We start from the raw sequence: 25,115 nt of genomic DNA, 5'->3' as shown, positions 1-25,115 counted from the left end.
AAGACACAAAAAGATCCAAGGATGATCAGATCAGATCATCCAGGATTGCATTGAATAGCAGAGTCTATTCAATGAGTCAAATGGCCTACTTTGGCTCCTACAGACTATGGACGTATGAGCAAAATGGTATTGATCAAACTAATAGAGTTGTGGGTCGACAAGTCTAATTGTCAATGATAATGAGGTAGTGGATGTTAACTTGCAAAAACTCCCTCTTTTCATGAAAGGTTTCACTGCATTAGCAAGTAGCAAATTTATTCAGGAAAGGAGGGACACAAACAGTTAGTTTCATGTCTGTCATGGGGAAAGTGTTGGAATCAATCATTATAGGGATTACCATCTGAATACTTGAAAAAAAAAATCAAAGTAATCAGGAAGAGTTAGCATGGTTTCACCAAAGGGATATCACCTTTAATCAATTTATTGGAAATCTGTGCAGGAGTAAAATGCGCTGAGGATAAAGTGACACATCAAAGATTATGGAAAATAAAATGAAGCAGTGAGTGACATGTTAGCATGGATAGAAGATTGACTTCCTGGCAGAAAGCAGCTGCACAAATTCAAGGGGAGGCAGTGGTATAGTGGTAATATCGTGAGATTAGCAATCCAGAACTTCAGCTAATGTTCTGGGAACACAGGTTCAAATCCCACCAAGGTGGGATGGTGAAATTTGATTTCAATAAAATCTGAAATAAAGAGATGATTTAATAGTGACCACATCGCTGTCAGTTGTCATAAAAATCCCATCTGGTTCACTAACATCTATTGGCATACATATGACTCTAGATCCACAGCATTGTGGTTGACTCGTAACTGCCCTGTGGGTAATTAAGGATTGCCAAAAAGATTGGCCTAATCAACGATACCTACATCATGTGAATGAATAAAAATAAAGGTGCCCAGTCTGATTGGCAGTATAATGTGTGCAGTTCTGCATATCTCTGTGTTGGGGGCCTCAAAGATGTAAATCTCAGTGTGTGGCTGGGTCACCATTTACTGCCCATCCCTAGTTGACCTTAAGACAATGGTGAGCTGCCTTCTTAACCCACTGCAGTACATGTGCTGCAGGTATGGCCATAATGTTGAGGGAGGGAATTCTATGATCTAGCAACAGTGAAAGAACAGTGATATATTTCCAAGTCAGGATGGTGTGTGGCTAGGAGGGAAACTTGTAGTTGGTGATGTGCCCATGTGTCTGCTGCCCTTGTCCTTCTAGATGGAAGTGGCTGTGGGTTTGGAAAATGCTCTCTAAACATTTTTGGCAAATTCATTAGTGCATCTTGTAGATAGTACACACTGCTGCTGCTGAGCATTGCTGATGGAGTCATAGAGTCACAGAGTCATAGAGGTGTACAGCACAGAAACAGACCCTTCAGTCCAACCCGTCCATGCTGACCAGATATCCCAATCCAATCTAGACACCCCTGCCAGCACTCGGCCCATATCCCTCCAAACCCTTCCCATTCATATACCCATCCAGATGCCTTTTAAATGTTGCAATTGTACTAGCCTCCACCACTTCCTCTGGCAGCTCATTCCATACACGTACCACCCTCTGCGTGATAAAGTTGCCCTTGAGGTCTCTTTTATATCTTTCCCCTCTCACCCTAAACCTATGCCCTCTAGTTCTGGACTCCCCTACCCCAGGGAAAAAACTTTGTCTATTTATCCTATCCATCATGATTTTATAAACCTCTATAAGATCACCCCTCAGCCTCCGATGCTCCAGGGAAAACAGCCCTAGCCTTTTCAACCTCTCCTGATAGCTAAAATCCTCCAACCCTGGCAACATCCTTCTAAATATTTTTCTGAACCCTTTCAAGTTTCACAACATCTTTCTGATATTAAGAAGAAGTGATTGAACATATGTGGATATGGTGTCAGTCCATCGGGCTGCTTTGTCCTGGATGGCAACAAGTTTCTAGAGTGTTATTGGAAGTGCAATCATCCAGGCAAGTGGAGAATATTCCATCACACTCACAGAGTCATAGAGTTATACAGCATGGAAACAGACCCTTCAGTCCAATAGTCCATGCCAACCTTGTTCCCAAACCAGACTAACCCTACTTGCCTACATTTGGCCCATATCCCTTAAAACTTTCCTACTCATGTACTTACCCAAATAACTTTTAAGTGTTGTAGCTGTGTCTGCATCCACCACTTCTTCTGGAAGTTCACTCCAAATCCAAAAAATTGCCCTCATGCCCTTTTTAAATCTCTCTCCTCTCACCTTAAAAATATGCCCTCTCGTTTTGAACTCTCCTATTTTCCGTAACAGACCCTTGCTATTCACCTTATCCACGTCCCTCATAGTTTTAAAAACCTCTTTAAGGTCATCCTTCAACCTTCTACGCTCCAGCAAAAAAAAAGATCCAGCCTATCTTTGGAACTCGATCCTTCCATTCCCGGCAACATCCTGGTAAATGTTTTCTGAACTGTCTCCGATTTAATAAGATCCTTCCTATAGCAGGCTGACCAGAACTGTACACAGTACTCCCAGAAGAGCCTTCACCAATGTCCTATACAGCCTTAACATCACATCCCCACTCCTATACTCAAAGGTCTGAGGAATGAAGGCAAGTGTGCTAAATGCATTCTTAACCCCCCTGTCCACCTGTGATATAAACTTCAAAGAATGATGCACCTGAACCCTTAGATGTCTCTGTTCTACAACACTACCCAGGGCCCTCACATTAATTGTGTAAGTTCTACCCTTCTCCTGACTTATGATTTGTAAATGGGCTTCAGGAGGTGAGTTACTCATTGCAGTATTCTGACCTGTGCTGGTGCTGTGTTTATGTGTAAAGTCCAGTTCAGTTTCGGTCAATGGTAACTCCCCACATGCTGACAGTGACGACAACACCATTGAATGTCAAGGGGTAGTGGTCAGATTGTCTCTTAAAGGAGATGGTCATTGCCTGGCATTTCTGTCACGAGAATGTTGCTTGCCAGTTTTCCAAGCCTCGATATTGTCCTGATCGTGTTGCATTTGAATATAGACTGCTTCAGCATCTGAAGAATCACAAATAGTTCTGAACATTGTGCAATCATTGAACAAAAATCCTCACTTCTGACATTATGGTAGAAAAAAGATCATTGGTGAAGCAGTTGAAGATGGTTGGGCCTTACCCTGAGGAACTTCTGCAGAGATGTCCCGGAGTTTAGGTAACTGACGTCCGATAGCCACAGCCTTCTTTCTATGTGCCAAATATGACTCTAACCATTGGAGAATGTATTCCCTCATTCCCATTGACTTGATTTTTGTTAGGGCTCATTGATTTCACACTTGGATAAATCCGGCCTTGACATCAAGGGCTGTCATTCTCACCTCCCCTTGTGAACTCAGCTCTTATGTTCACGTTTGAACCAAGGCTGTAATGAGGTCAGGAGCTGAGTGGCACTCGCAGGACCCAAACTGGGCATCATACAATCATAGAGATATACAGCATGGAAACAGACCTTTCAGTCCAACTTGCCAATGCCAACCAGATATCCTATATTAACCTAGTCTGATTTGTCAGCACTTGGCCCATATCCCTCTAAACACTTCCTATTCATATACCCATCGAAATGGCCTTTAAATGTTGTAATAGTATCAGCCTCCACCACGTCCTCTATCACTGAGCAGGTTATAGATAAGCAGGTGCTGCTTGATAGCACTATGGATGACACCTTCCATCGCTTTTGTGATGATCAAGAGTAGACTTATGGGACGGAAATGGGCCAGGTTGGATTTGCCCTTCTTTGTGTACAGAGTTTTCTGAGGCACTTTGTTGGGCAGATGTCAATGTTATAGCTGTGTTGGAGCAGGTTGACTGGGGTGAGCAGTAAGTTCTAGAACACAACTGCTCAGTACAATTGCCAGAATGTTGCCAGGGCCAAATGTTTGTTAGCAGTATCTAGTGCTTCCAACCATTTCTTGATATCTGATCTAACAATCCAAACAATCCAATTCCTTCTTGAATGTCTTTCATGGATCCACCTCACTACAGTCAAGAAGTGCACTCTGGATTCTAATCACTCACTGAATTAAGAAGGTTTTCCTCATGTCTCCAGTGTTTCTTTTGCCAGTTGCTTTAAACATCGATTTTACAACATAGAAACAAGCCAAGCAGCACAATTGCTCTCAGCTGGTATGTTGCTCCACATTACTTTCCTCCTAGCCTACTTCATTGAATCTTCATTGAAAATTGGTTAGCTAGCTTCCCCTTAAATGCATCTATAGTATTACTTTAAATAATTTAATAGTAAACAGAATTTTATTCATTTATGTTATATAAAAGCAGAAAGTGCTGGAGAAACCCTGCATATATGGCAAAGAGAGAAACAAAGTTAACTTTTTACGTGCAATTGGCTGTTCTTTGGAACTGTTTGACTCAGAACATTAACTCTGTTCCTCTTTTCACAGATGCTGCCAGACCTACTGAGTTTCTCCAGCACTTTCTGTTTTAATTTCACTTCGTCAGCATCTGCAGCACTTTTTTAAACTGGAATGTGCTATTCATTTAAATAGATGGAAAAAAAATTTTGCCATGGCCTGGTCTTTGCTACAAAATCAGGACTGGATACCTTTCTGTGACAGCCTACAACATCACTGTGACAATGATACGGTTTAAATGTTCCTGTCAGGTCTCCTGTGGTAGTTACTTTCTACAACAGGATCATTCAGCAATGATCAGTAAAACTTCCTGAACAGCTGTTCAAACTTCTTGTTTTAATTTTCAGCAGTATTAGCTATTCATGATGTAGGACAAGGCTTATGCAGTTTTAACATTAGCTATGAATAAGCAAATATACAGCAGTTAATGCTCTAGACACAAACGACTTTTCATCAGATTTTCTGATGGCTGAAAGAGATAACTCACCCTTCAGGTTGCTGCAATGCATTCTTCATAGCTTTGACTTGTTGAAAATGGCAAGACATGTCAGTCGCCAACACCATCTCAATTACCAAGGCTCGCAGTTCCCTTTGGAGAATAACAGACAAATCATGAGATTCTTCTCACAAATTCAATAAAACAAGCTAATTGTTTTAACTTTTCAAAATCTTGGCATGTAACATTCACCTCAAAAGGTCAATGTTTTCTTTCGCCGAAGTCACTCAGTGTCTTCTTCTCAAATACCATACATTATTTGAAGTAATGAAATAGAAGATTAACCACTGTATATAAATTAAATATTGTTACAGGATGAATGATGAGGTATTATTTTTTTCAATTACAGAGAGAAGTTCTCAATTGATTTTGCTTTCAAAAACATTTGCTAAATAACCGCAGCATGCTTAAGTACACCTGACAGCCAACTTGAAAGAACTCCACGAGCAGTTCTTAAGATTTCAATTTTCCACAATTCTTCATGACTTTCACTCAGTTTACAAATTAGCAGTGGTTCAACATTATTGAAGGGAATCCTATCAATGCAACTTATAACGATAGAAAAAAGAAATCACCTCTTACTCACTAAGTACAGGGCGTTCTGCTGAAACATGGGTTTTGTTAATGAGAATTTGTTATAACGTGATTGACGAATTGGGGACACTGTACCTAAAGCGCAAATTTTTAAAACGTGTGTTGGCTGTAACATGATTACATCACCAACACTTTATAGAGTCCCTCCAGTGTGGAAAAAGGCCATTCAGCCCAACATGTCCACACCAACCCTCCAAAGAGCACAGAAACCAGAACCAACATCCTACCCTGTCCCTGTAACCCTGCATTGCCCATGGCTAATCCATCCTAACCTACACATCCCTGGACACTATGGGTAATTCACCACAGCCAGTCCACCTAAACTGCACATCTTTGCACGGTGTGAGGAAATACACACAGACACAGGGAGACTCCACACAGACAGTCACCTAAGGCTGGAATCAAACCTGTGTCCCTGGTGTTGTGAGGCAGCAGTGATAACCATTGAGCCACCATGCCGCTGCTGTTTCTAAAGCGTGATTTTTCTATAACACGAGGTTGCACAAGAATACAACCATTGTGTTATAGAAGATCTACCTGCAGTACTTCTAATACTATCTCTTCTCCATGAATCAATAGCACTTTGCCCTAACCCCACACACCAAACCTCAGGCTGAAAAAACACCACACCCCAATACAAACTTACATAGCCAGTGAACAGCATATGTCCAAATTCCCCGTATGACTGAGCACAACATAAGCAGAGTATCAACCAAGCCCCGTCTCCCTTACTGCTCCCACCCATTGTAGCAGCACCTGTTCCTCTGTTACTTAATACGATCACATAGATGGGGAGAAATAACAGGCTCCAGCAAAACGTAAAAGGCTTTTACATTCACAACCATTGGACATTGTGAAACACTTTACAGCCAATTCAGTACTTTTGAAGTCTACTCACTGCTGCAACACAGGAAATGTGGCAACCAATTTACACACGGTAAGCTCACTACCTTTTTTTTGTGACGTTGATTAAAGGATAAATATTGACTGGGACACTGCCGATAACTCAGTGCTCTTCTTTGAAGGAGTAGCACTGGATCTTTTACATCCACATGAGAAAGTAAATGAGACCATGATTCAATGTCTTATTGATAAGATTTGAACTCCATCATTGCAGTATATTTTCAATCTGACATTTTGTAAAAAAACAGATTTTGGAAATGTATTTGGGGTTTATTCAATCTCATCTAAATTCAACTAATTAGTGAATCTGTCATAAAAATCTGATACCAGCAATAAATCTTTCAGATTTGCATAAAAATCTAACTCATTCATGAAAGTCTTTCACGAGAAGAAATCTGCTGTCCTCATCCAATCTGGCCCACACATGACACATATCCTCAGCAAGTTGTACCAAATGGTAAAACTCCTGCTGATTAGTAAATTATTCAGCTGAGGAGCTGATGTATAAGTTCTCTTCTATGTTAGAAGCAGATGCTAGTCTTCAGCCATTTTAATTATTCCAGATTATAGAAAGAAACAGCAAAAGCACCAGATACAGCAAAGGCTATGGGTTCTGGTAATTTTCTTTTAACAGCAAGGATTTACCACCCACAAAACAGTTGAGAATCAACACATTGCTGTGGATCTGGAGTCACGTGTGGACCAGACCAGGTAAGGATGGCAGTTTCCTTCCCTCAAAGACATTAATGAACCAAATGGGATTTTCCTAACAATCTGCAATGGATCTATGGTTATCCAGACTTTAATTCCAGATTTTCATTATTATTATTAAATTCTACACCTACTGAGGTTAGCTTTGAACCCAGGTCCCCCGACATTACCTGTATCTGTGGATTAATAGTCTAGTCATAATACAATGAGGGCATCACCTCCTCACCTTCAACATAGTATTGAAGACTTCCTTGACAGGACTAGCCAGGCGCCAGCCAAATTGTTTCAATACAGCTCCACCACTTTCAAATCCTAAACAGTGTGGAAAATTGACCAAGTATGTTCTGTCCACAAAATAAAACAAGATAAATCTAATCCTGTCAATTACCCTTCCAGCAGTCTCTCACTCAAAAATAGTAAAGTAATAGGAGGTGTCACCAACAATGCTATCAAGGAGTAGGTACACAGCAACAACTTGTCTGGGTTTCTTCAGGGTCATTCAGCTCTTGACCTCATTATAATTTTAGTGCAATGGAGAAAAACATGGTTGAACTCAAGAGGTATAGTGAGAATGATCACCATTGAAGGCAACATTTGATCAAGTGGCTAGTGGATGCATTGGTGGTCACTTTCAAGATTCTGTAGACACTGGAACACTACCTATGGATTAGAGGTTAGCTAATATAACTCCATATTTAAAAAAGGAGGTAGAAAAAATAGAAAACTATAAACTGGTAGCCTGACACTGGCAGTAAGGAAAATGCTAAAGTCCTTTATAAAAGATTTAATAGCAGAGCACTTGGAAAACAGTGGCAGGATTGAACAAAGTTAGCATGGACTTACCAAAGAGAACAATACTTGGCAAGTCTATTGGAATTTTTTGTGAATGTAACTAGAAGAATCGATTGAGGGAATCAGTAGATGAGATTTATTTGGACTTTCAGAAGTTGATAAGGTCCTACAGAGAGGTTATCATGGGATTGGGGTTAGTGTACTGACATGGGCAGACAATTAATTGGCAGACAGGAAATGAACGGTAGAAATAAACAGGTCATTTTCCGACTGTTAGCCGGTGACCAGTAGCGTACTACAAGGATCAGTGCCAGCTGATCACAATATATATTAATGATTTAGATGTGGCAACTAACTATAATTTCTGAAAGCTTGCAGACAGCACAGCTTTCTGGGAGCGTGAACTATTAGGAGGATGCACAGATGCTTCAGTGTGATTGGACAAGTTGAGTGAGTGGGTAAATGCATGGCAGATGAAATATACTGTAGATAAATAAGCAGTTATCCACTTTGGTGGCAAAAACAGGAAGACAGATTATTAGCTAAATGATGGCAGATTGGGAAGAGGGGGCATGCAACAAGACTGGATGTTCTTGTACACCAGTTACATTAAGTATGCATACCAGGTACAGCAGGCAGTGAAGAAAGTAAATGACTTGTTTGCAATCACAGGGAGAGGATTCAAATACAGAAGCAGGAATGTCCCACTGCAATTGTACAAGGCCATGGTGAGACCACACTTGGAATACTGTGTGCAGTTTTGGTCTCCTTTATCTGAGGAAGGATGTGCTGGCTGTGGAGGGAGTGCATGGAAGGTTTGCCGGACTGTTCTTGGGATGATAGGACGATGGCAGGACTTATGTATGACGAGAGACTCAATCAGTTAGGACTATTATCACTGGAGTTAAGAAATATGAAGGGGGTCATTAAACCTATAAAATTCTCAAAGATCTAGACAGAAATGCAGGAAGCATGTTCCCGATGACCAGGAAGTGACGTAAGGATTAATGTCTTCACCCAGAGCATGGTGAGCTTATGGAATTCTCTGCCACATAAATCAGTTGAGGCCAAAACATTGAATGTTTTCAAGGAGGACAGATATAGCTCTTAGGATTAAAGGGAACAATGGGAATGGTGTGTGTAGTGATTGGAACGAGGTCAGCCAGGTGGATATCACTGAGTGTGAGTTCCCTGACTGGGGCTGTTAACCCAGGCTGATCAGGGAGTCTGGGCTGATAGGTATAAGCAAGTCTCAGGGATTCTCCTCACTGTAGGGACTAGCTGGTCAGGTCATGTACTTTGCATGTGTATAAAAAAGAGTGTTTTGATGATCAATACCAGCTTCTGTGGAGTTACTTCAGTGGCAATGAGATAAACAATACGCTCCTGAAAACAATTCACTCACAACAGCTGTCTTTGAGTTGGGATAAGCTTTTTTAGCATTATGCCTTTATTTGGGAAGCTTGATTCATTTGATCCTGCCATTGAAGACTTGGCCCAGTGTGTGGAAAGAAAGTGTCATTTTTTTCCTGGGCAAATGAATAGCAATGACTAATTCTTCTGACCTCTTGTTAAAAGCAGGAACAGGCTTGAATGACCAGATGGCTCATGCCTATTCATATTTTCTTTTCTAAATCAGACTATGGTGGATTAGTCTCCAAATACTTTCATTAATGCAGCCAAAAATACTGACAAAGGTTTACATCCATAATAAAATATCCCTTCTACCACCTTCACCATTCAATCCTTCCTACCACAGTGGTAGCAACATGTACCTTCTCTGCAGCAACTCCACAAGACTCCTTCAACAGTACTTTCTAAACCCGTGACCTTTGAAGGATAATGGCAGCAGATCCATGGGAACACTACTGCCTATAAATTCTCCTCCAAGACATAACCCAACGTAATTTGTAACTGTACTCCATTCCTTCATTTCAGGGAAATTGCTCCATTTGCACTTGAATGCCAAACATGCAGATGCCCACTTTGGTACCTTCCAAGCATATTTGAGCTATGGTAATCACCACTTAGCCCCAAAATTTATCACCAGGGCAAGACGTTTAAACAGACACATCTCATTAGCACAGCACCCAGTTAGCATCTGTTTTCATCCTTTCCTCAAAATCAACCATTATACCTCTGTTTATAACAGAGTACCTTTTATAGTGTTTTAGCAACTTTCTCAATTTGTGTTGTTACCTTCAAAGATTACTCTGTATAAAGCCTCAGGTCTCTCTATCCCCATAACCATTTTATCAATGTGCCATTTACCTTTTACTGCCTTCCATCATTCTTCCTTGGAAAATTCCCATGTGCCTTAAGTGGCGATAATGTCTATGTCTACCAGACTCAGTTGCTGTCTCTTCTTATTTTGGCCATTCATCTTCCCCTGCGGGAACATTCTCTCTGGAGCACTGCCCCTCCCCACTTCACCTCCTTCGAGCAATGCTACCAATTAAGAACCTCCACTTTATCTATTTTTGTCCTGAGATATTTTGTCCTGCTTGTTAATGGAACCTTCGATTTTTAGCATGTATCCTGCATTAACCTAAAATCAGGATGTCGAATGAGTTTCATTGATTCCAAATGAAACAAAAGTCATGAACACAGTTGAGAATTAGTTCTGAGTGGTCCAGAAAGAAAGTTCTAGAGGCCTGCAATGGAGTAAGATTGAGCACTGCCTATGATTATTCATAACGATGGGGCAGTTAGCTCTCAAAATTCTCACTTCCACTCTCTAGTTAATTTTAATTGACTGCCTTACAACCAGTGAGGAGAAAGTGACGACTGCAGATGCTGGAGATCAGAGCTGAAAATGTGTTGCTGGAAAAGCGCAGCAGGTCAGGCAGCATCCAAGGAACAGGAGAATCGACGTTTCGGGCATCAGCCCAGTGAGCCCATATAGTGCACACAAAGTTTGAGAAATGCAATATTGCCCAATATACACAGTGCAAAATATTCATTCATTCAGTTAATTATCTTATAAATCAAGATGGTGAAAGGTTGAAATATAGCTAAATGGGCCTATGCTACTTTGAGAGTTTTTGCATGCAAATTTATGCCTAATTGCTGGATAGCCCAATTTGAACTTGACTGGAAATGCCACAAACCTAGATGTCTACGACTGAAGCTGTGTGGTAGGTTGGCTGACACACAGTGGAAGGTGAGAGAATGACGCGCACATTGAATAAGCAGGTGCACAGGCAACAGGGGCTAAGATAGGATATACTGCACAGAACAGGCCATTCAACCCAAACGATCCATGCCATTCTTTATGCAGCAGACCAATATCCATTTGTTGAATTAGGCAGCAAAAGACTTCAGAAATTTGCAAGGAGCTTTATTGGAAATCTACAAGTTTTACTCTTGACCACTGTCGTGTTCAAAGGCCAACACCTCCCCTGACAAAGTTCTTCAATACAAAGTCAACTGAGCACCTCTTGCTGTCAGCCAATTGTGGAACTGTTTTCATTTATCCTTAAAAGCTCCAAGATTTCCTACACTGATATGCTCCACATGAGCTTTCTCATATCTTTTCTCATCAAACTTGATTGTTGTAATCCTCTCTCCCCTTCTCCCTAATTCACGTGCCAAACTTCCAGTTAAATATATCCATATGTTCACAGAATCTCAAATTATTATGGGACAGAAAGAGGCCATTTGGTCCAGTAAATCTGTGTTAGTTTTCTGAGTAAGCCATTGCTGAGTGCCACCCTCCTCTTTATCCTCTATATCCTGCAATTCTTCCTTTTGGATAACAACTCAATTGTTATCAACTCAATTCCCTCTTGAATGACTCGAATGAACCTCCCTCTTTTTGCACTATCACCAAAGCCTTCATTTCTTCCTGCAAGTGTCCAACTGCCTGTATTCTCGTAAAAAGTGTAATAGCCAGAATGCATATGTGTTTCAGTAAAGATCAAATTAGTGAGGGCAAAAGTTTAGGGTGACAGGGGAAAGATATAAAAGAGACCTAAAGGGCAACTTTTTCACACAGAGGGTGGTACTTGTATGGAATGAGCTGCCAGGGGAAGTGGTGGAGCCTGGTATAATTGCAACATTTAAAAGGCATTTGGATGGGTATATGAATAGGAAGGGTTTGGAGGGACATGGGCCAGGTGCTGGCAGGTGGGACTAGATTGGGTTGGGATATCTGGTCGGCATGGACGGGTTGCACCGAAGGGTCTGGTTCCATGCTGTACATCTCTATGACTCTAGTGCCTTAAAGAAGACTAACATAACTTTCTTGCTCTTGTACTCTACATCCTTAGTAATAAAGCCTCAAATACTGCATGCTTTATTAACCAGTCACTCAACAAATCATCCCATTTGATTCGCAAAAAAACCCAGGTTCTGAACCTCATTTTTATTTTTGTTTATATCATCTCCCCATGTTCTCCTCACCAAAATTATTCACTTCACACTTCTCTGCATTGTTGCCAACTGTTCAACCATTCAATCAACTGTTTATGCCTTTTTGAATTTCTATACTAACAATCTTACAGTGTACAATATTCACTACATCTTCTGAAAATTTTGAAACCAAGATCTAGACCATCAATTATTATCAAAAGAGCAAAACATTCCAACACCCCTAAACAACCCTGCTACTAATCTTCTGCTACCCTGAAAACATCCATAAGCCACTTTTCCCAGTCTCCTGTAACTCCTTACTATTATTGTCCTTTTTATTCCACGAGATTTAACTTTGCTCATTTGTCAGCATTGTTGTGGAGCACTGTTGCACACACTCTTTGGAAGTTATGACATGTTATAACTGGAAATTTTATAGTGGGATTACCAGGGGTCAAGGTTATGCTCCCTGCTTTCCTCAATATGTGTTAATGACCTCAACAAATTTGTGCGTTATCACCACAATTTCTCTAACTGTACACAGAACAACTATTCTGAAAACCAGATGTACTTTCAGGAGTGAAAATTGGAGGCAAGAACATAACAAGCCTGTGATACACTGACGTCAGAACAATCTTTGCAGAATCACGATTCCCAGCAAAATATCACAAATCAACCAGAGGCTTAGAGTGGATTGAGTATGCATATCAAACAGATAAAATAATGGTCTAGTTGGTCAGAATACAGTAAAAGAAATGAAAGTTTTCTTTATTCATTCATGGAGTCGCTGGATGGGCTATTTATTGCCCGTGGAGCAGGCGAATTGATGTTTCGGCCGTACACAAAATGTCGATTCTCCTGCTTCTTGGATGCTGCTTCTTGAATGCTGTGCTTTTCCAGCGCCACACTTTGCGACTCTGACTCTCCAGCATCTACAATCCTCACTTTCTCCATTTATTGCCCATCCCTAGTTGCCTTTGGGAAGGCAGTGGTGAGCTAACTTCTTGAATCACTACAGTTAATACTCTGTAGGTATACCCACAATATTGTTGGGGAGGGAGTTGCAGGCTTTTGACTCACCGACACTGAAGGAACAGCAATACATCAGGATGGCGAGTGACTTGGGGGGAAATGTACAGTTGGTGGTGTTCCCACTTTCTGCTGCCCTTGACCTTCTAGATGAAAATGGCTGTGGATGTAGAAGGTGTTTTCTAAAGAGTGTTGGTGAATTTTCACAGTGCATCGTGTTGATGCTATTGAGCATCAGTGGTGGAGGGAGTGGATGTTTGTGGATATGGTGTCAAGCTAGTGCAGTATTTTGTCCTGGATGATGACAAGATATCTGAGTGTGATTAGACTGCAAACATCCAGGCAAATGAGGAGTATTCAATCACACTCGTGATTTCTGCCTTGCAGCTGATGGACAGATTTTGGGGCGACATGTAGTGAGTTACTTGCTGCAGTATTGCTAGTCTCTGATCTGCCCTTGAAGTGTCAGTATTTATATGGCAAGTCCTGGTGAGTTTCTGGTCAATTGCAACACCTAGAATGTTGATTGTGGAGAAGTCAGTGATGGTAATTCCATTTAAATTCAAGGGACAATGGTTAGATTCTATCTTTTTAGAGATGATAATTGCCTGATATTTGTGTGTCATGAATGTTACTTGGCAATTTTCAGCCCAAGCTTAAATAATGTCCAGCTCTTGCTACATTTAGACATGGACTTCTTCAATATTGAGGCATCACAAATGGTACTGACCATTATACAACACCAGAGAACATCCCCACTTCTGACTATATGATGGAGGGAAGGTCATTGATGACACAACTGAAGGTGAATGGGCTCAGGTCATTACTCTGAGGAAAATCTGACATGGAACTGAAATGAATGACTTCCAACAACCACAACCATCAACCTATGCACCAGGTATGAAGTAAAAGTTGGAGTAGATTGCGTCACACCAGAACAAGTGGATAAGTTTGTTTATTTAGAACAAATGACAACAATAGGGATTCTAATTCTTCTAATTCTAACAAAGAAATCGCTGTCATGATGCACAGGTTCGAAGAAGATAGAGATAGCCATAAGTAATTTTATGAGGACAAAAAATGCATTGGAGAACCTGGGATTGCTGTCCTTGTAACCAAGGAAGTTTATGGAGTTTGATAGAAGTCTACAAGATAATAGTTGGTTTGGTTGAGGTGGACAATGAAAAGCTGTTCCATCAGCAGATAGTGCGGCAACTAGGGAATACAATTTTAAAATTTTGGGAAAGAGTGTATATGGTGACTTGAGAAGAAACTTTCTAAGCGGAAATGATCTGGAATAAGAATAGTGATAACAGAGATGATCAATGATTTTACAAGGAAATTTAACGGGAATTTGAGGGAACCAATCTTGCAGAGCAATAGGAATTGAGAACGGAAATTGGACCAAACCAATTTCTCTGCATGGAGCCAGCATATAACTGATGGGCTAAATGGCCTTCATCTGTGCAGTTATACCTCTATAACTCAATAGACCCCAGCCTCCCTGTCCCTAGTTTTGAGTCAATTTTGTTTTGAATAGCATGAAATGCCAAACAAATGTCTGGCGATGAATGTATTTATCCGTCATACATTCATTCACATTTGGACAAACTTGGCTTTCTTCAGCTAGGTTGGCTACAGGAAACCAACAGGGATATTTTTGCCACTCCTATTTGCTCCAAATCTGCCAACCAATCAGAGAGCTGGGACTGTGGGAACACTGAGAAAGATTGCCACTACATCTATTCATTTCAACCAAACAGCCTGGGGCTGATACAAAAGCAAAGAGCCTTCACTCACTACTGATCTCTATTTGTTACCTCCAATCATCCTTGGAAAGGTTGAACAGGATGTTCATTTCCTCATCATCTTGTAGCAGGCGATAAGTTGCACTGACATGATGACTCTCCTGTACTGCTCGGTCATTGTACAAAATAGCTGTATCAGACCTTCCAATTAAAAACAAACCAGTACATTAGTTCACACAAATCAACGTAAGGCATAACTACTCAATGTTGAATATAGTTTTAAAAATGAGTTCTCAGGTTCTGACCACCAAAGTTAGCAGTTGAATTTGTTTTTATTTAAATTCCAGCCAAGTTGTTTGACATCAGTGTTAAACATCAGTTTACACCGAGTCAGATAATTACTTTGTGCTCCATCCATTCCAGCAAAAAAGATCAAACAGAATTGACTTGCTACTATGCATCATAAATGGGATAATTGCATTCCATTTGATTATTAATATTCAATAAACTTTATTCGGCTTGTATACTGTATTATATACTACGTGCTAAGGTCTGTTTCTGGATGATGGCATTATGACAGCAATAGTAGAATTATAGAGACTATTGCTGAAAACAGGGTAGAACTCCCAAGATACTGAAGAAGGAGCAGTCAAGGTGAAAAGTTAGTGAGTTGGTGGGTTTTTTTGTTCCAATGAGGATTCTTAAAACTAAGAACAGACAATAGGAAGTTAACAACCATGCTTCTGAGTGAGAAGGCAAGCTTGGCATGGTGCATCAGTGAGTAGCAGAGCTGTTTAAATGATCACCAAGAGAGACTCAAATGATTATCAAATGATAAAGATAGTAATTTGCATCTATGGACAATATTATTTGACTACTTTGGAAACTGAGGAGCGATAGCCTTGATTCTATGACAAGCCAACTTATTAGCAACATTGGCCAGTCATTAATTATATGTAGGAACTGATGAGGGCCATTCAGCCCACTGAGTCTGCTCTATCGTCCAGTGAGATCATGGTCAATCTGATAATGCTTAACTCCATTTGTCTGTCTTTTTCACGTAAACCTTAATTATTAAATAACTGTCTATCTCAGCCTTGAATATACTTAATGGCTTAGCCTCTATAGCCCTCTGCAGTAAATAAGTCCACAGATTCACTACCCTCTGAGAAATGAAGTCTATCCTTTCCCTGTTCTAATTGTGTAACCCAGTACTCTTGAGATTAGAACTTCTGGTCCTAGATTATCCACAAATGGAGATGACCTTGCTGCATCTACCCTCTCAAGCCCCCTAAGGATAGTGTATGTTTCAATAAGGTTGTCTATCATTCTACTGAACTCCAATAATTACAGGTCTAACCTACTCAATCTTTGCTCATTTAACAATGCCTCATATCATAACATAACATTAGGGTGGCACGGTGGTTCAGTAGTTAGCACTGCTGCCTCACAGCACCAGGGACCAGGTTCAATTCCAACCACAGGCAAATGTCTGTGTGGAGTTTGCAGACACCCCGTGTCTGCGTGGATTTCCTCTGGCTGCTCCGGTTTCCTCCACTGTCCAAAGATGTGCAGGTCAGGTAAATTGGCTATGGTAAATTGTCCATAGTGTTAGGTGCATTAGTCAGGGGTGAATGTAGGGGAATAGGTCTGGGTGGGTTGCTCTTCAGAGGGTCGGTATGGACTTGTTGGGCCGAAGGCCCTGTTTCCATGCTGTAGGGAATCTAATCTAAAAAAATAACATAACATAAGAACTAGGAGCAGGAGTAGGCCATCTGGCCCTTCGAGTCTGGTCTGTCATTCAATAAGATCATGGCTGATCTTTTTGTGGCCTCAGCTTCACTTACACAATCTCGAACCGTAACCCTTAATTCCATTACTGTTAAAAATAAATCTATTTCATCTTTAAAAACATTTACTGAAGTAGTGTCAAACTACTTACATAGAATTCCATAGATTCACAACCTTCTCAATGAAGTTCCTTCTCAATTCAGTCATAAATCTGTTCCCCTGAATTCTGAAGCTTTGCACTCTTGTCCTAGTTTCATTCACCAATGGAAACATCCTCTTTACACCTATCTTATCTATTGCCTTCATAATTTTATATGTTTCTATAAGATTTCCCCCCTCATACTTCTAAATTCCAATGAATATAGTCCCAGTCTACTCAGTCTCTGAGGCAACCCTCTAAGGCAACCCTCCCCACCCCCAATTTCATCCCTAGGATTAAATGAGTAAACTTCCTCTGGACCGTCTCTAATGCCAATACATCTTTTCTTGGATAAGCGGACCAAAATAGTTCACAGCATTGCAAGTGTGGTCCAAGTCATGCCTTGTATAATTTTAACAAGGTTTCCTTATTTTTCTCTTTGAAATAAAGGCTAACATTTCATTTTCTTTCCCTAATAACTGCTGAACTTGGGTGTTAGCACTTTGGAGTTTGTGCACAAGGATTCACAAATCCCTCTCTGCTGTAGTTTTCTGAAATCATTCCTCACTTCAACAATTTTCAGCTTGTTTATTTTCCCCACTGAAATACATAATCCCATGTTTTCACACATTATATTTCATCTGCCAAGTTTTTGCCCACTCGCTCCACCTGTCTACATCCCTCTGCAGACTCTATGTCATCCTCACTACTTGCCTTCCCACCTATTTTTGTATCATCTGCCATAATAAAGATTTGGTCAATTGAAAGATTGATTGGTCACTGGTAATACTGATGGTCATTTATAACACTTGCTGGTTACTGGTAATTATGGCCTACCATATGCTACCACACCTTCTTGGTATACAATAGAAACTGTATTTTCATTGGTTTAAAACAAATTTCAGCACAAAAATAATCTGGAACAGATCTATGTTTTAAAATGAAACTTAATTTCCTACATACACTTGATTTTCTTAAACCCTCACAGGTTAGAATGAAAAGATAAATAATTATCATATTTGTAGTACAGATTCAGCTTAGAAGATGTTTTCAATACATGTTTGTGGGAACAAAGTATTAACTTCGACGGGCATTGAATTATCGTCATTTACCACTTTATGCTATGTGGTATTTTGGCACTCAATGAACCCAATGTCACATGAGAGAATAGAAGGTGCTGTGATGAAACAAAACATTCGAGGTTCCATTACTGAGAACCATTCCACTTATTTTTAAAGATTTCATCGAGATTTAATATCTTTATGAACTACTAATTACACTGTCAGAACGAAAGAAAGAAATGAATCACGGCTTGCAGAATCAGCACCACTGTGTTATTGCTTGATCTCTACAGAAATTTTAACCTGGGTTGAATGAATTCTGCAGAATAAATAAATCATATAATGACACTTTATTCCTTCCTAGAATGCAGCTGATACAGGAAAGCATATAATTTACTGGCCCTCACAAGATGGTAATGGAAGGTCATCTCCTTGATCCACTGCTGTTTTGTATAAAAGCAACAGTGGTTCATAAAACTGAGCACCCTGCCAGGCCACTTTAAAGTAGGGCAGAAGTCAAATGCAAACTGTGGGAGATGATGACATAGTGATAATGTCACTGGTTTAATAACCGAGAAGGCCTCAGCTAATACCCTGGAGATATGTGTTCAAATCCCACATCAGCTGGTGAAATTTAAATTCTATTAATACTTAGCCTCAGTAATGGGGAGCATAAATTGTCATTAAAAAAAACTACTTTACCAATGAAATTTGTTATCTTTATCTTATTTGGCCCACATGTATCTCCAGACTATGAGCAATGTGGCTGTCTCTTAACTGCCACTTGAAGTGATTTTTGCCTTTTCTCAGTTCAAGGGGCAGCTCTAACACATAACTCTTCCAGAAAACTTAAGATAACCCACGAGGGACAGTGTGGGATATAGGTAAAGCAGTGTTACTTCTACAATCATAATTGCTTATGCAAGTAAATGAACTCACACCACTGTATAATTGTTTCAGCCAAGAGCTGAGTTAACAAGAATGAAAACTATGTGAAGGAAATATATAAATGTTTTTGTATTAGCTAAAATGTGCATACAAGAATGAAATGTGCCTGCAAACAATGGTAGATGTTACAGACAAATAGATAAGGTGCTGTGAGGGGAGGGGGTTAAGTTAGATATGCCAGTACAAACAGTTACAAGCATCTGTTTCCCGCTTCAGCAAAAAAAAACACATCAAGAGATCATAAGGCCCAGTATGGGCAAAGAATAAAAGGAAATATTGCTTTGGCTAGCACAGAAACAGATGGCAATGAAGAAGAATATATAACAATTAGACCACAGAGGGAGGTAGTCAAACGGCCTTGTGAAGCCATGGACAAGTTTAGAGATAAACAAGAGTAGTGGGCGTCAGGCTTAGAGTAGTGGGAAATGTACACAGAGGAGGAGCAATGGGAGGAGGGAAGAGAAACGAATTACATAAGTATTGTGTACTCGTTAAACTCGGTGTGTGTGTGTGTGTGTGTGCCTATCTTGTAAATAGTAGACACCACACCCCTTTTGCAAGAGCGTAATAAACGATACTACTGCTTCAGATCTTGTCTCGGACTGAAATTATTGAAGTGAGTGAGCTTTGTTTCCCACAATTGGGGGCCGTCCAGGATATTCTTCCACCGCCGGGGTGGGGGGGATGGTGGTGGCTAGCCCTGGCCACTGGGAGGACGCGTCCCGTTCCCGATTGACGAGTGGTCCCATGTCCCGGTTTGGTCTGCTCCCTTGCGCGATTGGTACAGATCCCACAAGAGAGACATCTGAATCAGACAGTGAAAGGAGGTTGATAGAAAATACGGCAAAAAGGGGCCAGGCAACTCTGTGCACAGACCAAGGTAAGAAAATTGACTATTAAGTACTGCCTTGGTGGCCGGGATTGAGTTTTAGAAGTTAATAAGGGACTAACGAAGGAACTCAATAGGGGCTGTGCTGTGGGTAAGGAAAAGGCTTCTGGGAAAACAAAAGAAAAAGACAATGGAAATGGAGGCGGTGTCCCTGACAACATAGCTCCAGAAAGTCCGTTGGACAGGATGTTGTGGAATGGGAAAAATAATACTTGTACAAGGGAAAAAGATAGGAAAAAGATGATTAAATATTGTTGCTTTGTATGAAGTAATGAATCCATTCTTCATCCCGGTGTCTTCTGGCCAAAGTATGGGTCGGACGAAGACTGGGTTTGCAAATATTTGAATTTATATATCAATGGAAAACAGCCTTACATTCAGAAGGAATCTGATTATGCTTCAAGTTGGAAGGGCTAGTAGCTGAAGGGCTACTGAGAGGAAACTTTGTAACTAAATCATGGCCAGACATCCAGAAAAATATTCAAAAGATAGAGGGATGAAGCGAGGAGCACTGAGAGATGTTGTGGGAAGCTCAGAAAGTGTCTGTGAGATACTGTTTGTGAGAGAGAGAAAAGAGCTGTACAGCTGGTCGAATGTTTAACCCTTTGTGATTTGGTTTGAATGCACATTTGTTTGTTGGTGATTGAGTGTTTGTGCTTTGTTCCCTGGACCTTGAGATCTAGTACTGTTTTGAATCTGATTTTTATTATGGAAATTTAACATGATTTCTTTTAAGGTTAAGGATTTTACAGTGACTATGAAATAAAATGTTAACTCCTGTTCTTTTTACAGGTCATGACTGCCTTACTATCAATTTCTGATTAATCTCTTTTATCCTTACATAAAAGCGATTTATGGAGGACAGTTGAAGTTTCAGTTCAATATTAGATTGTAATATATATTTTAAAAATCCTATGGTTAATATCTGTGACTTTGGATTTGGCCGTTATTCATGCATTAGAAGTTTTTTTTTCTAACTTGAATAGACAAATCCTTTTAAGGTAGCTCCGGTTATTTCACGACCTATATAGCATTGTAATTGAGCAATGACTGGTCAGGAATATAATTTTGGATTTAAATTAAGGGACTAAAACTGAGTAATTATAGTGGATTTCAAAGTTGGGAACTGTATGCATTTTACATTTTAAATATTAAATACTGAATAAATGAATTTATAATATATAAATATATATTTACAAGTTAGGAACAGGCTTTAAAGTTAGACAAGCATAAATTGATGAATTGGTATTTGACATTATGGGAGCAAGAAATATTGCAATATTTCTTTAAAAAAGTTTTTCAAGGTCTAAACAAAACATTGGGTGATGAAGAATGGCAATTAGGTGGCCCTAAGGCTGTTCAGTTGGTTAAATCGGGTCAGCAATTGATCTGGCAACGTAACATGAGAAGCAGAAACAAAAGGCAACAATAATGATAAACCACGGTTGATGAGATAATAAAGAAAAGGACAAAACTAAAAGGAGAAAGAAATCGGAATGGTCGGGGACAAGATGTTAAGGGGTCTGGTGGACAGGAACAAGGATCGAAGTGGAAATCCCCACAGGCGGGATATTATTACTGTGGAAATACAGGTCACTTTAAGAGAGAGTGTCCAGATCCGAAAAAGGAAGCAAAGGCAGTGCCGTTTATGAATTTTGATGAAGAATAGGGTGTCAGGGTTTCCTGCCCCCGGGGATCCACCAGGAACCATTGATAAATTTAAAGGTGGGACATTATAGAGAGGACGAAGTTTTTCTAGTCGATACGGGGTCAGCAAGGTCATCCTTAAATTTTAAACCCAAGGCAGCGGGAACGAAAGAGTTAATTGGATTGGGGCGACAGTTTTGTGATGAGAGGCACGAAGAGTCAGTTTTGCGCTCATGGCAAGATACTGCCACCAAAATTGGGGATTGAATTAACTGCAAACGGTGCTATAAAATCTGTTGAGGTTCTTAAAAATGAATATGCTCGAGCAAAACAATTACAGAAACGGAATGAGAAGTCACAAGTGACTAGTAAACAAACTGTAACAGCAATTACAGTTTTAAAAATGTTTTAGTCATTTGTTGTATTTCCACCCTGAATTACAGATAATGATTTTTATATTTATATAATATATAATTAATAATTAATATTTAGAATAAATCGATTGTGTGAGCCTGAATCAATATTAATTGGCAGGATCCCTTCACACATTCTCAGTGACCTGTCATATTGATTCATGGTTAATTTAAAACATGACTGCATTAATTCATTGTTAATTAAAGAATGGAAAGCTACATTACTGGCTGATGAGGTAACTAAAGAAGCAGCCCTGAATCCACAGGAAGCAGTGGTTTATTCCTTAATACCTACTGTCCCAGGTCCTCAGGAAGCTCCTATCTCTGGCCACTGCCAATCCCAGAAACTAAAGATTTGTTCTTAAAGAAGTATATACTGGACTTGTCCTCCTCTTTGTCTTTCCTCAGGAAACATTGGCACTGACTCCACCCCTTGAATTCGCTGTTCATCCGATCCGACCGGGAGATTGGGTCTTAGTAAAATCATGGACAGAGACTAAACTGCAACTGGACTGGGAAGGGCCGTACCAGGCTCTCTTAACTACTGAAACAGTGATAAGAATGGCAGAAAAAGGCTGGACTCACTACACTCTGATCAAAGGGCCAGTGGAACCTCTAGTTGAGAAAGAAGCCTGGACAGCCGAATTAGCACAAGAACCGCTGAAACTCAGGCTAAAGAGACTTTGAGTAACCGATTATACAGTGGGGACACGAGCGTGGGATTATTTCTGTAGGATTGTATATCAAGTCTTTTGGTACTTCAGCACAATTTTTAAAATGCTGGGGATGCTTAGGGTTATGATACAAGCTCTCTTAGTATTGAGATTTTGTCAAACATTATTTTCATACGTGTTATTAATGGTCCCTAAGTCTGATAATCCGCAAGTAATAGATGCCGATGCATGCAGCTTAGTAAATTGTGGAGATGTAGATAATCAGAGACAGTACAGCAGCTCAGAGATACATCTTAAGTCCTACGGGAATGGCCTTGGGGATGGTACTTAGTATAACGGTCTTGTCACAGTACACTGGGCCCCCTTCCAACCAGCTCTCGACTGTCCTGATAAAAAGTGTAACCCAATATACCTAATGATAAAGGAACCACAAGGCACGCAGTGATTTGGTCGGGGGGGGGGGAAACATTTGGGATAGAAATGAAAGCAAATGGGAAGGATTTCTCAGGCTGTTGTTTTCGAATTAGCGTAGGAAAGGGAAAGCAGACAGAACTACTGGATAATAAGATACAACCTTTCACCCCTCCTGATGACCCTAAAGTGGTAAAAATTATAGAGGTGAAGGACTTGAAACAGACGATCAAAATAGAAACAGGATACGGGGATGCAAATGCCTGGGTTGAATGGGTAAAGTGTACTGTAAAAAGTCTGAACAAGAGCAATTGTTATGCATGTGCCTCTGGTAGACCTGTGGCCCAAGTGGTTCCCTTTCCGCTCGGGTGGAAGCGAGACAGAAAGGGCATGAAATGTATGATAGCCCTGTATCAGGATGAGACTGCATGGAATGATAGGAACTGTACCTCCCTATCTCTGATGTTCCCTCCATTTGGAGAAGAAAGATTTAAAAGCGCCCCCCTCCTCCCCCCCCACGTTTTCAGCCACAGTTGGAAATCACACGTCGTGTGTGTGTTGGCAAGGTACAAATCAGTCCAGAGACTTGGGGGAGCAGAGATTAAGAATGTCACTGAAATGGACAAGGGAGGGAACTACTCAGCACTGAAGGTTCCCTGAGCGGATCTGTGGTGGTACTGTGGAGGCAAAATATTGAGACCCACCCTACCTCCGAATTGGAGAGGGATATGTGCAATTGTATAATTGGCAATTCCATTTACCCTGGTATTTGAGAAGGTAGAAGATAGTAGAGAAAAAGGAAAGGAGTAAGAGATCACGGTTAGACACCTCTTTTGATGACAGGATTTATCTAGACTCAATAGGAGTTCCAAGGGGTGGGGTACCTGATGAGTTCAAGGCTCGCAACCAGATTGCAGCAGGCTTTGAGCCAGCTCTCTTCTGGTGGGTAGCAATTAATAAAAATGTAGATTGGATAATTTACATTTTCTATAATCAGCAGCGATTTATAAATTAAAGAAGAGATGCGGTTAAAGGAATATCAGAACAGCTTGATGCAACAAGTAGGATAGCATGGGAAAATAGAATGGCCCTTGATATGAAATTGTGTGTGTGTGTGTTGTTAGGAGGAAGCTGTTGTATCTTTATCCCTAATAACACTGCACCTGATGGTTCAATTACTCGGGCCTTAAGGGGATTGACTACCTTAGCAGAGGAGCTGGCTGAGAATTCAGAAGTAGACACATCTCTCACGGGATGGCCTGAATCTTGGTTTGGAAAATTGAAGGGGGGGTGGTTTCCATCCTTACTTCCCTAATAGTAGTAGCCGGGGTATTGGTAGCCATTGGCTGTTGCATCATACCCTGTATACGAGGGCTCACCCAAAGACTGATTTAGACAGCCTTAATGAAACAAATGCCCCTAAAAGGGAATCAAGCAGAGGAACTTTATCTATCAAATAATGAGGGGATGAGTGAGACCAAGATTCGTGAAGTCTCTGAAATGATGCTTGCGAATTTTGGGGGCAATGCTCAAAAGAAAAATGCAGAAGATAACAAATGATAATTAAAGAAAAAGGGAGAAATTGTGGGATATAGGTAAAGCAGTGTTACTTCTTCAATCATAATTGCTTATGCAAGTAAATGAACTCACACCAGTGTATAATTGTTTCAGCCAAGAGCTGAGTTAACAAGAATGAAAACTATGTGAAGGAAGTATATAAATGTTTTTGTATTAGCTAAAATGTGCATACAAGAATGAAATGTGCCTGCAAACAATGGTAGATGTTACAGACAAATAGATAAGGTGCTGTGAGGGGAGGAGGTTAAGTTAGATATGCCAGTACAAACAGTTACAAGCATCTGTTTCCCGCTTCAGCAAAAAAAAACACATCAAGAGGTCATAAGGCCCAGTATGGGCAAAGAATAAAAGGAAATATTGCTTTGGCTAGCACAGAAACAGATGGCAATGAAGAAGAATATATAACAATAAGACCACAGAGGGAGGTAGTCAAACGGCCTTGTGAAGCCACGGACAAGGCCTATGGGTTCAGAGATAAACAAGAGTAGTGGGCGTCAGGCTTAGAGTAGTGGGAAATGTACACAGAGGAGGAGCAATGGGAGGAGGGAAGAGAAACGAAT

The 25,115-nt window shown here is 40.4% G+C and overlaps 1 protein-coding gene across 4 annotated transcripts in view; it reads right to left on the bottom strand.

The window, feature by feature from the left end:
- Positions 1-25,115, bottom strand: part of LOC140477346 (dual specificity calcium/calmodulin-dependent 3',5'-cyclic nucleotide phosphodiesterase 1A-like) — a 647,210-nt gene that overhangs the window by 100,574 nt on the left and 521,521 nt on the right. For all 4 annotated transcript variants that reach the window (XM_072571037.1, XM_072571039.1, XM_072571041.1 and 1 more), the window contains exons 10-11: positions 15,077-15,205; positions 4,866-4,967 (exon numbers count right to left, since the gene is read on the bottom strand). In XM_072571037.1, coding sequence (XP_072427138.1) covers positions 4,866-4,967; positions 15,077-15,205 — 231 coding nt within the window. The remainder of the gene's footprint in view (positions 1-4,865; positions 4,968-15,076; positions 15,206-25,115) is intronic.

The sequence above is a fragment of the Chiloscyllium punctatum genome, chromosome 5 (assembly GCF_047496795.1).
Source record: "Chiloscyllium punctatum isolate Juve2018m chromosome 5, sChiPun1.3, whole genome shotgun sequence".
Lineage (NCBI taxonomy): Eukaryota > Metazoa > Chordata > Chondrichthyes > Orectolobiformes > Hemiscylliidae > Chiloscyllium > Chiloscyllium punctatum.
Note: the sequence above shows the minus strand (reverse complement) of the source record. Positions and strands in the feature narration are given on the sequence as shown.